The sequence below is a fragment of the Equus caballus genome, chromosome 7 (genome assembly GCF_041296265.1).
Source record: "Equus caballus isolate H_3958 breed thoroughbred chromosome 7, TB-T2T, whole genome shotgun sequence".
NCBI lineage: Eukaryota > Metazoa > Chordata > Mammalia > Perissodactyla > Equidae > Equus > Equus caballus.
Window position 1 is genome coordinate 43,131,085 of NC_091690.1, and position 15,375 is coordinate 43,146,459.

The 15,375-nt window shown below is 35.2% G+C and overlaps 1 protein-coding gene across 25 annotated transcripts in view; it reads left to right on the forward strand.

The window, feature by feature from the left end:
* The window catches only part of GLB1L3 (galactosidase beta 1 like 3), a 74,822-nt gene that overhangs the window by 26,183 nt on the left and 33,264 nt on the right, over nucleotides 1–15,375 (forward strand). For all 25 annotated transcript variants that reach the window (XR_011440910.1, XR_011440909.1, XR_011440912.1 and 22 more), the window contains one exon: nucleotides 15,105–15,189. Coding sequence is in view for 20 of the 25 variants with exons in the window: in XM_070273950.1 (XP_070130051.1) it covers nucleotides 15,105–15,189 (85 nt within the window). In the remaining 5 variants the exon portion in view is untranslated. The remainder of the gene's footprint in view (nucleotides 1–15,104; nucleotides 15,190–15,375) is intronic.

Below are 15,375 nucleotides of genomic sequence, written 5' to 3' on the forward strand. Positions count from 1 at the left end.
TGATATGGTTGGATTAAAATCTATCAACCAACTAGCACTGCTAATTCCAACTAGCATCCAACTAGCACTATTCCAACTAGTAATCTAATTAGCATTGCTAATTCTTTTCTATTTGTGCCATTTTTTTCTGTTTCCTTTTTCTTCTTTTTTGCCCTTTTCTTGGGTTAATTGAGCATTTTTTCTTGATTCCATTTTATCTCCTCTATGGACTAATTACTTTGACCACATTTTAAAATTGTAGCTGTTCCCCAAGGATTTAAAATATACATTTTAAAATAATCTGAAACTATCTTTAAATACTAAACTGCTTCACATGTAATGTTAAGATCTTACAACAGTATATTCCTAATTCCTCACTTTAAAGATGTCATTCCATTGTCTTTTTGCTTCTGTGGTTTCTGATGAAAAGTGTTTATTAATTCTTATCTGTGGCTTTTGTAGGTGATTTGTCTTTTTTTTCTCTGACTGCCTTTAGAGTTTTCTCTTTGTCTTTGGTTTTCAGAAGTGTGAGTTAATGTACTTAGGTGTGGTTTGTTTCTTAGAATTCATCCTGCTTGATGTTCTCTGAGATTCTTGAATCTGTGGTTTGGTGTCTGTCATTAATTTTAGAAAATTCTCAGCCATTACTTATTCAGTTATTTTCTCTGTTCTCTCTCTTCTTCTGCAGGTCCAGTTACCTGTACACTAGGTCATTTGACATTACCTCACACCTCTTGAGTGCCATTTTTCCCCTACTCTTTTTTTTTTTTTATTTTTCAGGTGTTTCGTTAATTTCTATTGAATTTTTGTTAGTATACTGATTCATTCCTCTCCTCTGTTGAGTCTACTGATGAACCCACTGAAGGAATTCTTCATTTCTATTACTGTGTTTTGATTTCTAGTATTTCCATTTGATTCTTTCTTGTAGTTTCCATCTTTCAGCTAAAATTGCCCATCTGATTTTGTGTACTGCCCACCTTTTCTATTATAGCCTTTAACGTATTAATTACAGTTATTTTAAATTATCTTCTAATTATAACATATATGTCCTATCTGAGTCTGTTTCTGATGATTGTGTTATCTCTTCACAGTGTTTTTTTTTTTTCTTGCCTTTTTGCATGGCTCATAGTGTTTTCTTGGAAGCTGAACCTCTTGTGTGGGACATGGATGCTATCTTGGAGATAAGCATGCTTTTCCTCCTGCCTGGATTTTATCGTGGAGTTTTGTGTTAATCTAGTTAGGAGTTGGGCTGAATTTGAGGTTTGTCATTGCTATGGTTATCCTCCATGCATCACAGCCTTCAGATTCCTCTAGTGGCATCTTGTGTCTAGGGTAAGGGCTCATTTGGCAGAAGTATTTTCTCTGTGTTTGCACTCCTCTGGGCTTTGGGTCTTCCCTTTGCATTGGACCTCAGAGAAAACCTGTCTCTTCCAGTCTCCCAGCTATACTACAAGGTATTTTTACTCTATTCTGGTTAGCCTGATGTTGAGACAGGAAACTCATTCCCTGAAGTTCTGATTAAGACAGTCTTAGGCAGGGACTGTGTCCCTAGGTCTGAGGGGTGTGGCCTTTTCAAGTTCTCCTGCTCCTCCTCTAGCTATAGTTCTGGGCCAAGCATGTGTTCCTATTTCTTTTCCAAAGGGGGTGTTTTTTCCCCTGCTCCCTTTTCCCAGATACAATAGGTTTCTACCAGTGCCCTAAGGTGACAGCTTTTGTTGCTCTTCTCTCTGCAGGTGAAGGCTTTGTTCCCTAGGGAAGATGGTTATGGGAGATCTGACAGTGCCTCATGCTCCCATTCCCCAGCCAGTACCAGGAAGGAAGTCAAAGTACCACAGAATGTGTGGTGTAAACAGCATTTATTTTCTTAGGTTTCTGGAGGCTAGAAGTCTGAGATTAATGTGTCAGCAGATTTGTTTCTTCTGAGGCTTCTCTCTGTGGCTTGTAGATGGCTGACTTCTCTCTGCTTTTCCACATGATCTTACTTCTGTGTGCCTGTATCCTAATCTCCTCTTATAAGGACACCAGTCAGATTCAATTCGGACCCAGCCTGATAACTTCGTTTAACCTTAGTTAACTGTTTAAGTACCCTCTTTCCAAATACAGTCGCATTCTGAGGTACTAGGTGTTAGGACTTAGACACATAAATTTCGGTGGATGCAATCCAACCCTTACAGAAACTTACTGAGGGTTCTCCCCAGTCTTGCCTCAGAACATCAGGTGGATTCGTGGAGGTAAAACTTGCGTGAAGGTATAAGACCCCCTACATCTGGGCCCCCAGGGGCTTCACACTTTCAGGCTAGTCTACACTCAGTCTTTACCAATTCTTTAAAATTATCTATTTCTATCTTACAGGCTCCAGCCCCAGGTAAGCAAATGATTAGGTCCTGTTTCTCTCAGGTATCAGGTTTACGATGAGTTTTGGTTTATTTGGTTGCTCTGTGACCTCAATTTTCTGAGAGGTTCACATAAATAATTTGTAGTTTTTCAAGCCTTGTCCTTGTTGTAAGTGTGGGATTTATGTTCCTTCTAGCTCTCTATATCTCTGATTATGAGCAGAAGTTTCTCTATTTTCTGCTGAATAAATATCATTGTTACAGTTTTTCTATGTTTTAATATAAGCACTTAAGAGTACAAATTTCTCATTAGCCCATGAATTTTTATATTTGTTATACCATAATCAGAATAATTTGAATATTCAATAGGATTGCTTCTTTGACCTATTAGTAGATCCAGGAGTGAGTTTCTTAATTTCCAAACATATAGAGTTTTTCTTTTTCCTTAATTACAGTGCAATCAGAGAACATACTCTATACCATTTCAAACTTTTATAGTTCTTCTTTCATCATAAACTCATGACTTTTTAATATGTCTAATGCATTTTCATCAATTATAATCAATATATTGTTAAAGCTTAAATTGTTTTCTTGCTGGCTAGTTGGAAGCTCCTTCAAGCTGGATCCTATTTCCTTCTGATTTGACACCATCAGTCTTCCATAGTTCCCTTGGTTTTTGGCAGAGTAAGATGTCCAGATTCACCTTATACATTTCCAATCCTAGGCCTGAAATAGCTATTTCTATTAGGAGTCCTGCTGCTTCTATAGAGCACAATCTGTGAGGGCTACTGGATTGCCATGGCTTCTAGATATGTTCAGTGTGTAGGGCCAGGAAATAGGTACATTTTTAAAAGAGGGGGAAATTAAGAGTCTCCACTGATTTGTTAAATACAAATTTAGAATTGTAGGTTTATATTTAACTTCTTTGATTTATACTCATTTTTTCTCTCACTCTGGAGATCATAATTGCTAACAATATTAATAATTTTATTATTTAATCAATTCTACAATAATAGATTTGAAATAACAATACTGGTAATATTACTGAAAATAAGAAAACCCAATAATCTTTAAGATTTCTGTGGGTTTTCTTTTATCTTTAAGGTGTATCCCACAGGGAGTGTGCAGTCAAAATTCTATGTACTAAGGTTACATGGAATAATTTCTTTGTTTTATGTAGTTATTTTACCAGTTTGGTGTAGAATTTGGTTCATTTAAATTTATTTTCAATTTTTAGACATTGTCCTCCATTTTTAAATTTTATTTGTGTTTGTGTCCTATCAGTGGTCAAGTTTTGTAAGTGCCCTGTATCCTTGAAATGAGCGTGTTTTGCACAGCTGGGTGTGGTTTTCTCAACAAGTTCTTCATATCAGCTTTGTTTATTGCATTGTTCTAATTTTCTACTTCCTACCATGATTGTGGATTTGCATATGTCTACTAATAGTCCTTAATATTTTTTCCTGTACTTCAAAAGATTTATCAAAGTTTTTTAAATACATTTTGAAGCTCTGTAAATTTGGAATTCTTTTATATTCAAACAGAGGAAATGTTTATCATTAGGAAATGACCCTCTTTATCTGTATCCTTTTTTAAATCCTTTTTGGTTTCATTTGCCTATGCTAAACGTTCACTTTTTTAATGCTATCCCATATTATTTAAGCCCCCTTAAATTGCTTTTGGATCATGATGGGGGTGGATAGTTAACTAGACAGCTGTCCTTATTAGTGTGACCTGGTGGGACTACCACAAACTACTTGTCAGTGTCTAGAAACTAACAACTGAAAATGCATTGACCTTTTGCAATTGGAAACAATACCTTGTTGGCTGCCATTCAAAATGCAATTACAATTTCTGGCATACTGCAGTTGTCACTTTACCTTATTTATGTCTCTCTTTGTTCCAAAAGGATTTAAGTTCAGCTGAATAAGCAGGTATTATTCTAAACTATAGTGATCAAATGTCCTAGGTTGTTCTCTTCTAGCTTTCTGAGGAATCATTTGAGTGAAGCCTGAAAAATATATTAACAAGTTACTATAATCACAGAATTTTAGAGATGGAGGGACCTTAGAAGTTATCTAGGGAAAGGAAAAAGTCCAAGAGACACTGAACGACTGTTGTCCCACAGTTAAGAAAGGGCAGACCTGTTGTGTGAATCCAGACTGTCACACGTCTCCGTCCCTCCCTGCTTCCTGCACATATTTGAGAACACCACTATCTGGTGTTAGAGACGTGCAGATGGACCTTTCTGCCATTGTGTTCCGTGTACTTTAATAGTTAACCGAAACACTGGCCTGTTCCGTAAGCTGATGCTGTCAGAAGCCAAGAATGTATTGTATCTTTCTGTAACTCCAGTCTCTGTATATGAACAGGAGAATCACCAAACCTATTATCTTGTCTTGATAAACATTTTAAGTGAGAAATCTTTTCATTTCCCAAAACAATCCTTGTGAAATAGTGCACTTCCTCTGTGAAGCAGTTTAACCTGTGGAAATGTGTGAGGAAGCTGAGCAGAGGGCTCCAGAGTTCCAGGAGCAGCCATGGCACTACCGCATTTTTCACTGGTCAGTCACGGAACCTTCCCTTATTAGAACAATTATTTCTTCAATCTCATTTTCTGCTGCATACTTTTGCTTTCAGTTAGAAGATTGATGATTTCAGGAACATTTGTTAACTCAGTGCCCTGCTTGGTGGTGTTTACAAAGGCCCTTTGCTGCCTGGCCCTCCAATGTGTCAGAGATGTCGTGGGTATGAACCGAACTCTTCAGTGTGTTTTCCTCTGTGTTCTTTTCCACGTCTTTGGAAGCATCTCTAAAAAGGCAATGAGAAATGTGTGAAGATAAGAGAATAACCCACTTTCAGGACAAAACTGTTATTGTATTTGCTTAGGATTCACTCATTTAGGGGTGTTCAATAGCTTCTTCTCCCTAAAGGTTTATTTTTCTTTTTTTGTTATTGTTTTTTCTTTATGGTTTATTTTGTATTGATGTATAATTGACATATTATATTAGTTTCAGATGTACAACGTAATGATTCGATATTTGTATATGTTGCAAATGATCACCACTATAACTCTGGTTAACATCCATCACACACAGGAACATTTTCTTTCTTGTGATGAGAACTTTTAAGATCTACTCTCTTAGCAACTTTCAACTATTCAAAATAGTATTATTAACTATAGTCACCATGCTGTACATTCCATCCCCGTGACTTATTTATTTTATAACTGGAAGTTTGTACCTTTTGACTCTCTTAACTCATTATGCTCACCTCTCACCCCCACTTTGGCAACAACCAATCTGTTCCCTGTATCTATGGGCTTGGGTTTCTTTGTTGTTGTTGTTTGTTTATTTTCCAAGTATAGGTGAGATCATAAGGTATTTGTCTTTCTCTGTCTGACTTATTTCACTTAGCATAATGTCCTCAAGGTCCATCCATGTCATTGCAAATGGAAAGATTTCATTCTTTTTTATGGCTGAACAATATTCCTGTGTGTGTGTGTGTGTGTGTGTGTGTGTGTGTATCACATCTTCTTTATCCATTCATTCATTGATAGACACTTAGGTTGTTTTCATGTCTTGGTTATTGTAAATAATGCTGCAATGAATATGGGGGTGCATATATCTTTTCAAGTTTGTGTTTTCTTCAGATAAATATCCAAAAGTGGAATTGCTGGATCATACTATAGTTCTATTTTTAAACTTTCGAGAGGCTTCCATACTGTTTTCCATAGTGGCTGCACCATTACAAGCCCACCAACAGTGCACGGGGGTTCCCTTTTCTCCACATCCTTGCCAACACAGTATTTCTAGTCTTTTTGATAATAACCATTCTAACAGGTGTGAGGTAATATTAATTTTTGATTTGCACTTCCCTGATGATTAATGATGTTGAGCATCTTTTCATGTACTTATTAGCCATCTGTGTTCCTTTTTTGGAAAAAATGTGTTTTAAATTAAATTTTTTGTTGCTATTGAGTTGTATGAGTTCTTTATATATTTTGAATATTGGCCTATTATCAGATACATGATTTGCAAATATTTTCTCCCATTCGTTCAGTAGGATGCCTTTTCACTTTGTTGATGGTTTCTTATACTGTGCAGAAGCTTTTTAGTTTGATGTACTCCCACTTGTTTATTTTTGCTTTTGATGTCCAAAAAAATCATTGCCAAGATCAATGTCAAAGAGCTTACTGCCTATGTTTTCTTTTAGGAGCTTTATGTTTCAGGTCTTACATTCAAATTTTTGATCCATTTTGAGTTAATTGTTGTGTGTGGTGTAAGATAGGGTCTAGTTTCATTCTTTTGCATGTAACTGTCCATTTTTCCAAAACCATTTATTGAAGAGACTGTCTTTCCCCGATTTTATATTCTTGCCTCCTTTGTTGTAAATTAATTGACAGTATATGTGTGGGTTTATTTCTGGGCTCTATATTCTGTTCCATTGATCTATGTGTCTGTTTTTATGCTAATATCATACTCTTTTGATTACTATAGCTTTGTAATATAGTTTGAGATCAGGAAGCATGATACCTCTAGCTTTGTTCTTCTTTCTCAAGATTGCTTTGGCTGGGGTCTTTTGTGGTTCCATAAAAATTTTAACATTTCTTTTTCTATTTCTGTGAAAAACGGCACTGAAATTTTAATGAGGATTGCATTAAATCTGTAGATTACTTTAGTAGTATGGACATTTTAACAATATTAATTCTTTCAGTCCATGAGCATGGAATATCCTTTCATTTATTTGTGTCTTCTTATTTTATCACTGTCCTATAGTTTTCAGCGTTCAAGTCTTTCACCTCATTGGTTAAATTTATTCTTAGGTATTTTATTCTTTTTGTTGAAATTGTAAATGGGATTGTTTTCTTAATTTCTCTTTCTGATAGTTTGTTATTTGTGTATAGAAATGCAACTGATTTTTGTGTATTGATTTTGTACACTGAAACTTTACTAAATTTGTTTAGTAGTTCTAACAGTGTTTTGGTGGAGTCTTTAGGGTTTTCTATATATAATATCATGACATCTGCAAATAGGGACAGTTTTACTTCGTCCTTTCCAATTTAGATGCTTTTTATTTCTTTTTCTTGCCTAATTGCTCTGGCTGGAATATTCAATACTATGTTGAATAAAATGGCAAGAGTGGGCATCCTTGTCTTGTTCCTGATCTTAGAGGAAAAGTTTTCAGCTTTTCACCCTGAGTCTGAGGTTAGTTGTCTTATATGGCTATCATACATGGCCTTTATTACGTTGAGGTACTATACTCAGTTTGTTGGGAGTTTTTATCATGAATGGATGTTGAATTTTGTCAAGTGCTTTTTCTACATCTATTGATATGATCATATGATTTTTTTCATTTTGTTAATGCAGTGTATCATGTTGTTTGATTTGCAGATGTTTGCATTCCAGGGATAAATCCCATTGGATTATGGTATATGATCCTTTCAATGTAATGTTGAACTCAGTTTACTAATATTTTGTTGAGGATTTTTGCGTCTATGTTCATCAGGGATATTGGCCTGTAATTTTCTTCTTTTGGAAAGTTATTTTCTAGTTTTGGTGTCAGGGTAATGCTGGCCTCAAAAAAAATGAGTTTGGAAGTATTCCCTCCTATTTTTTGGAAGAGTTTGAGAAGGATTGCTATTACTTCTTTAAATGTTTGGTAGAACTCACTAGTGAAGCCATCTGGTCCTGGACTTTTGTTTGTTCGGAGGTTTTTGATTCTCTATTTCTTCATGATTCAGTCTTGGTAGGTTGCATGTTTCTAGGAATTTATCCATTTCTTCGAGGTTGTCCAGTTTTTTGTTTGTTTTTTTTTTTTGATATATGATTGTTCCTTTATAGTCCCTTATTTTCCTTGTATTCTCAGTTGTAATGTCTCTTCTTTCATTTCTGATTTTATTTATATGAGTCTTCTCTCTTTTTCTTGGTGAGTTTGGCTAAAGTTTCATCTATTTTCTTTATCTTTTCAAAAATCAGCTCTTAGTTTCATTGATTTTTCCTATTGACTTTTTAATGTATTTATTTCTGCTCTGTTTTTTGTTATTTCCTTTCTACTATTAACTTTGGGCTTAGTTGGTTCTTTTTTTAGTTTCTTAGGTGTAAAATTAGGTTGTTTATTTGAGATCTTTCTTGGTTCTTAATGTAGGCACTTATCACATGAACTTACCTCTTAGAATTGATTTTGCAGCAGCCCATAAGTTTTGACATGTTGTATTTGCATTTTCATTTGTCTCAAAATTTCTTTCTTTCTTTCTTTTTTTTTAAGATTGGCACTTGAGCTAACAACTGTTGCTGATCTTCTTTTTTTTTTTTTTTTGCTTTTTCTCCCCAAATCCCCCCAGTACATAGTTGTATATTTTAGTTGTGGATACTTCTAGTTGTGGCATGTGGGATGCCACCTCAACATGGCCTGATGAGCAGTGCCATGTCAGTGACCAGGATCTGAACTGTTGAACCCTGGGCCACCAAAATGGAACATGCAAACTTAACCACTCGGCCATGGGGCTGGCCCCTCAAGATTTCTTGATTTCCCTTTGACCAATTGGTTATTCAGTAGCATGTTGTTTAATCTCCACATATTTGTGAATTTTCTAGTTTCCTTCTTGTAATTGATTTCTAGTTTCATACCATTGTAGTTGGAAAAGTTGCTTGATATGACTTCAATCTTCTTACATTTATTAAGACTTGTTTTGTGGCCTGACATACGATCTGTCCTGGAAAATGCTACATGTGTGCTTGAGAAGAATGTATATTCTGTTGCCTTTGGATGGAATATTCTGTATGTGTCTGTTAAATCCATCAAGTCTAATGTGTTGTTTAAGATCAATGTTTCCTTATTGATTTTCTCTCTGGATGATCTATCCATTGATGAAAGTGGGGTATTAAAGCTCCCTACTAATATTGTATTGTTGTCTATTTCTCCCTTTAGGTCTGTTAATATTTGCTTTATATATTTAGGTGCTCCTATGTTGGATGCATAAATATACACAAATGTTATATCCTCTTGTTGGATTGACCATTTTATCCTTATATAATGACTTTTTTTGTCTCTTATTGCAGTATTTGTCTTAAAGTCTACTCTACCTGATATGAGTATAGCTGTCCAAGCTTTCTTTGGTTTCCATTTGCATGGAATATCTTTGTCCACCCCCCACTTTCAGTCTGTGTGTCCTTACATGTGAAGTGAGTCTTTTGTAGGCAGCATGTAGGTGAGTCTTGCTTTTTTTTAAAAGATTTTTTTTCCTTTTTCTCCCCGAAGCCCCCCAGTACATAGTTGTATATTCTTCATTGTGAGTCCTTCTAGTTGTGGCATGTGGGACACTGCCTCAGCGTGGCTTGATGAGCAGTGCCATGTCCGCGCCCAGGACTTGAACCAACAAAACACTGGGCTGCCTGCAGCAGAGCGCGCAAACTTAACCACTCGGCCACGGGGCCAGCCCCTGGGTCTTGTTTTTATATCTATTCAGCCACCCTATGTCTTTTGATTGGAGAATTTAGTCCATTTACATTTAAAGTAATTATTGATAGGTATGGGCTTATTGCCATTTTGTTAATTTTTTCTGGCCATCTTGTAATTCCCTTGTTCCTTTGTTTTCTCTTGCTCTCTTACTTTGTGATTTGATTATTTTCTGTAGTGGTGTGCTTAGATTCCTTTCTCTTTCTCTTTTGTGTATCTATGATAGAATTGTGCTTTGTGGTTACTGTTAGGCTTACATAAAACAACTTAAATTTAACAGATATCTATGTTTAATAGATAACAACCATCTATTTTAAGTTTATAACAACTGAAGTTTAAGCACATTCTAAAGCTCTACATTTTTACTATCCCACCCATATTTTATGTTTTTGATGTCACAGTTTACTTCTATTATGTGTAGTATTTATTTTTATCTTAAAATCAGTTTTGTCTGTTATTGATATTTCCACACTAGATTTCTTTGTTTAATATTTAAGTGGCATATCATTTTTTGTGTCATCATTTTAATTTTACCATAATTTTGTATACATGTCTCTTATAAACAGAAATTAGTTGAATATTTTTTATCTCAGTCTGACACAATCTTTTATTTGGAGCACTTAGTCATTTATATTTAATGTAATTATTGATATATATTGAATTTAAATCTATCGTCTTATTGTCTGCCTTCTTTTTGTATTTTCCTTTAGAATCTGGGCTTCTTCTTGTGGATTTGGTTATTTTAAAAAATCACTTTCTGTGTTTGATCATACCACTATGGGAACTGTAAACTCTATTTTTATCTTTTAAAGACTGTCCTTGAAATTTTGATGTAAGTGCTTAACCTACCACAATCTAAAGTTAAGCAATATCTTTGCACTCTACCTGGAGTATTTAAGTATCATGGAACACTGACTCCATTTACCCCTAAAGACACACATTCTATTTCACTCTTGCATTTGACTTCTATTTTTGGAAAACTCTAAAAAATGTTATTATATTTATTTTATGTAATCAGTATTTGTTCAGTTTTAGCCCAATATTTACCATTTTTTGTTCTTTATTTCTTATATCCCAGAGAGTCTATTTAGGATGATTTTTCTTCTGCTTGAAGTGTATCCTTTAGAAATTCCTTTAGTGATATCTAGTTATAGCAAACTGTTTTTTTTTTTTTTCACCTCAGTCTTTCACTGTCTCTGGAATTCTAATTTGGTGGTGGTTTTCTTTCAGCATGAAGTCTGCTAACTTCATTGTTGCTTTTGAGAATTCTACTCTCAGGCTAACTCCCTTGCAAGTAATGTTTTTTGCTTTTGTCTGCTATTAAGAATTATTTTCATTTTGGTTTTTGCAGTTGGAGTATAATCTGTCTATGTGTGAATATCTTTTATTTATTATTCTTGCGATCTGTTTGGCTTCTTGAATGTGTGTATTCTCAGCTAGTATCTCTTCAAATATTGCTCCTGCCCTGTTGTCTCATTCCTTTCCTTCTAGGATTCCAAGTAAATTTATGTTAGACCTTCTCATGTGTGCTCAATATCTGTAATTAGTTTGTGTATTTTTTCTCTACTTTCTTCTGATCTATATTCACATGCATTAATTCTCTTCTCAGCTATAGCTAAGATGATATTGTATTTTATCCAACATCTTTTCTTGTCCTTGGTGAGAAGGTTGATCCAAATAACATAAATCATCATTATTGGAAATTGTAAGTTTTTTATTATATCTTTTAGTATTTTTTTAAAAAATTTGTTTTAAAAATTTTCTCTTCAGGGACATAAGTTATGTGTAGTGCAAAATTATTTTGTCTGTCTTCCACATCTCCCTCATCCATTTCTCTCTAATCTTTTCTACTCTATGTTTATTTCCACTTAATTTTGTTCACCTTTCACTACCTTTCTTTTCATATCCTTTACAGTGTTTATTTTCCTTTTATCTGCTTCCAGTTTTGACTTAATATTTTCTATTGTATCTACTTTTAAAAAAATAAATCTGCCAGGTTATATTTTAGCTCCTTATGTATTTTATCATATCAGTCTTCTTGAATAATTTTAGTTCTATTTTATGTTCTAAATTTATAGAGGTGATTGTTTCATTGAGATTTTTAACTTTAAAATATTTTTACCAAAATTTTGACCTGTTCTAGGGCAAGTTTTTGCTGTTTCTCCTTTGTAATTTCTTTTCCTGTTTTCCCCCCTTTTTGTTGTAAATTTTAAAAATAGATTCTGTTTTTCATTCCTTTTTTATTACTACTCATCTTTGACTTGAGTAGTAATTGGCTTCTCTTGTGGGCTCAAGTACTTAAGAGAACTGTGGGTGAGAAGAGTATTTGACTGCATCCAGGCTAACAATGTATCTTATGGCACATTGTATGCAGGGATGAATCCTTCCTTTTACCTACCTTCCTTTTCCCATTCCCTGCTCTCCCAGGGAGCCAGCTGAGATTACAGGACTGCTCTCAGATGCCTCACAAGCAGACTTCTTCCTGCTAATAGTTTTCTCCTGTGATTCTTCAAATTACTTCTTTCCAAGATTCTGATACATTGAATTATGCAAAGTGTACTCCTTTTACCAGCTTGTGCACCCCATTCTGTAATCAAAAATAAGAAATTATTGGTATTACAGTGTAGAATATTCTTCTTTCTTAGAGGAAATCTGTACTGCTACCCTTTCCTAAAATCTTCAACCAAGAGCATCTTCTCTCTGCATTTTTTTTTAAAGATTTTATTTTTTCCTTTTTCTCCCCAAAGCCCCCCGGTACAAAGTTGTATATTCTTCATTGTGGGTCCTTCTAGTTGTGGCATGTGGGACGCTGCCTCAGCGTGGCCTGATGAGCAGTGCCATGTCCGCACCCAGGATTCGAACCAACGAAACACTTCGCTGCCTGCAGCAGAGCTCGTGAACTTAACCACTCGGCCACGGGACCAGCCCTCTCTCTGCATTTTTGAATCGTTGATAGACGTTCAATGCGTTGGCACTCTTTTCTCCTAATTTATATTTTGAAGTTTCAGATGTCTCTTAGATTTATGGAAGATATTATTTGTGTTTCATTTCTCATTCTTGGTTTTGGTTTTGAGAATTTCCAAGAGGAGACTGTTAAGTGGACCAATAACACAGTGCCACATTAACACCAGAAGTCAGTCTTTCCCCTTAAATACAAATGGAAAAAATCAAGGATTTATATTTATTTAGTAAAAGTTCCTAGTGAAAATATAATTACACTACCAATAAAGAAGAAAATGGAAACCAGGGAATATAGAGTTAATTCAGGAAACACAATATGATTTTGAAAATGCTTATTAATATGCATAGAGATATGGATAAGATTATTTATGCATGAGACAAGAGTAAGACATTAGAAAAAAGGGATAATCAGAGAACCAAAAAGCACTCCTTGAAATGAAAATCTAATATTTGAAATTAGAAATTAAATATAAGAGTTGGAAAGTACAGTTGAGGAAATTTCCTAGAAGTAGTACAAGTCAACAATAAATAAAGTATAAGAGACATGTAAATGTCTTAGAAGATCAATTTAGGTTGCCTAACATCTTGCCAATAATAGCTACAAAAAGAGAGGGCAAAGAACACAGAAGAAAGGAAATTACAGATAACTAAAATAAGAAAATTTCCTTTAACTGAAGGATATGTATCTCTAGATTTAAAGTTGCCCCTCAAATGGTAAGCACAATAAATGATAAAAACACCCTCACTGTAAAATTAACATCATAGGAAAACCATGGGCTTACATATCAACTAACAAGAATCAAATGTATAGGCTTTTAAAATATCAACATTGGATGATAGAAAGCAATGGAACATGCCTTTAAAATTCTGAGGATATTTGAATTTCAACTTAGAATTTTATACCCAGCCTAAATCTTAAGCAACTGTATTGATAAAAAAGATATCTTTAGGTACTTAATGACTCAGAATAATTATTTTCCATTACCCTTTCTATGGAAGTGTTTGGAGGATGCAGGAAATGAGGAATTAAACCAAGATAGAAGAACACATGAAATCCAGAAAACATTGTATCCACCCCCAAGGGATCAGCTAAGTCCTAGGATGGCAGGTCTTCAGGTTTACAGTATGATCATTTTTTATTACAGCAGGATGCTGGAGGACTCCAGGAACGCAATTGAGAATGCACAGTATGAATGCCTGACATATTCTCCAAGAGAAGCCCAGCCATAATTTTCCATTTTAATACAAATGGCACAACAATTAGGTAGTTCTGCTGTGAAGAAGATGTCAACTTTTAAAAACAGAACCTACATTCTTCAGCAGCCTTGAAAATGTTAGGCTAGATGTGGAATACAGGTATCAGGCTGAAAGCCTGTGGCATCTGACAGGTTAGGCACCAAGAATATGAATGTTAAAAGAGATACCTGTCGTTTTAGGTGAGAGTTAGTTTAGAAGTTTTGGAAAATGGAATTGCTTTGATATATTTTCTTCTAGTTTTGGATAGTAAGTCCTTTACAATCCAGAGACAATATAGTGTAATGGTTAAGAATGGGGTTCTGGAGCCAGGCTGGCTGAGTTCAAATGCCAGCTCTAGCATTTCCTCGCTGAGTGAACTTGGATCGGTTACCTAACCTCAATTTCTTCTTGTGTAAAATAGCGACTGACAGTATCTTCCTTATAGGTTGTCACACAGAACAAATTAAGTAAAGTACTTCAGATAGTGCTCAGCACATAGTGAGAATTCAATAATCATTAGTAAAAGGTATAATCCATAAAGACATTTATGATTCTTATATATATAATTGTTTATTAACCAAAATATACAAAGTAACAACTGTTAGAAATAAAAAAGAAATGAATAGAAACAGAATTACACTGGACATTTCAACATAGATGAGGGAGAATAAAATTAAATAAAGGTATAGAGGAAATGAACAATGCACTTAATAGACAACGTAACTTAGTGGCTGATATTTCAGGTGGGGCCTGGATTTGAATTGTGGCTCTGCCACAACCATCAGCGTGACCTCTGAGCCTCAGTTTCTATGGGAGGAGTTGCAGTCAGGTCCTTGTATATCCAAAACTGATTCTTTCAACATCAGCCTCACATGTGACAAGGCTGGGATTATTGATGATGCTATCCAGGTATAGCAGGAAGGCACATAAAGCAAGAATGATCCTGGAGATCACGAGTGCCGAGGAACAGTGGGAGAAACAAAGCTGTGGATGGTGGCAAAGGTGCAGCGGGTGAGGGGAATGGGGGGAGGTAAGTGCCGAATTGGGAAAAGGTGAAAAGCATGAGTTCCTCAAATCTCCATGTGTTGTATTCAGTTTTTCTTTTTGTCAGACTTAGCATTTGATTTGGTTTGTTTCTAGAGGGATAAGCCCATTATGATTATGGAATATTGGGTCGGCTGGTTCGACACGTGGGGAAGTAAGCACGAGGTTAAAGATGCGGGTGGTAAGTGTTTTGCAGTGTTTGACCCCAAGTAGAGATGGCCCTGAGTCGTGGATCATTCACACATTTCTCTGCTAACTAATCAGCTTGTTCAACCACAATTATTGGCTCAGACCCTATTATGTACAGGGACTTGGTTAGTCCTGAGGGTGCCCTGGTGAACAAAAGTTACCAGTTCCTAGCCCCAGA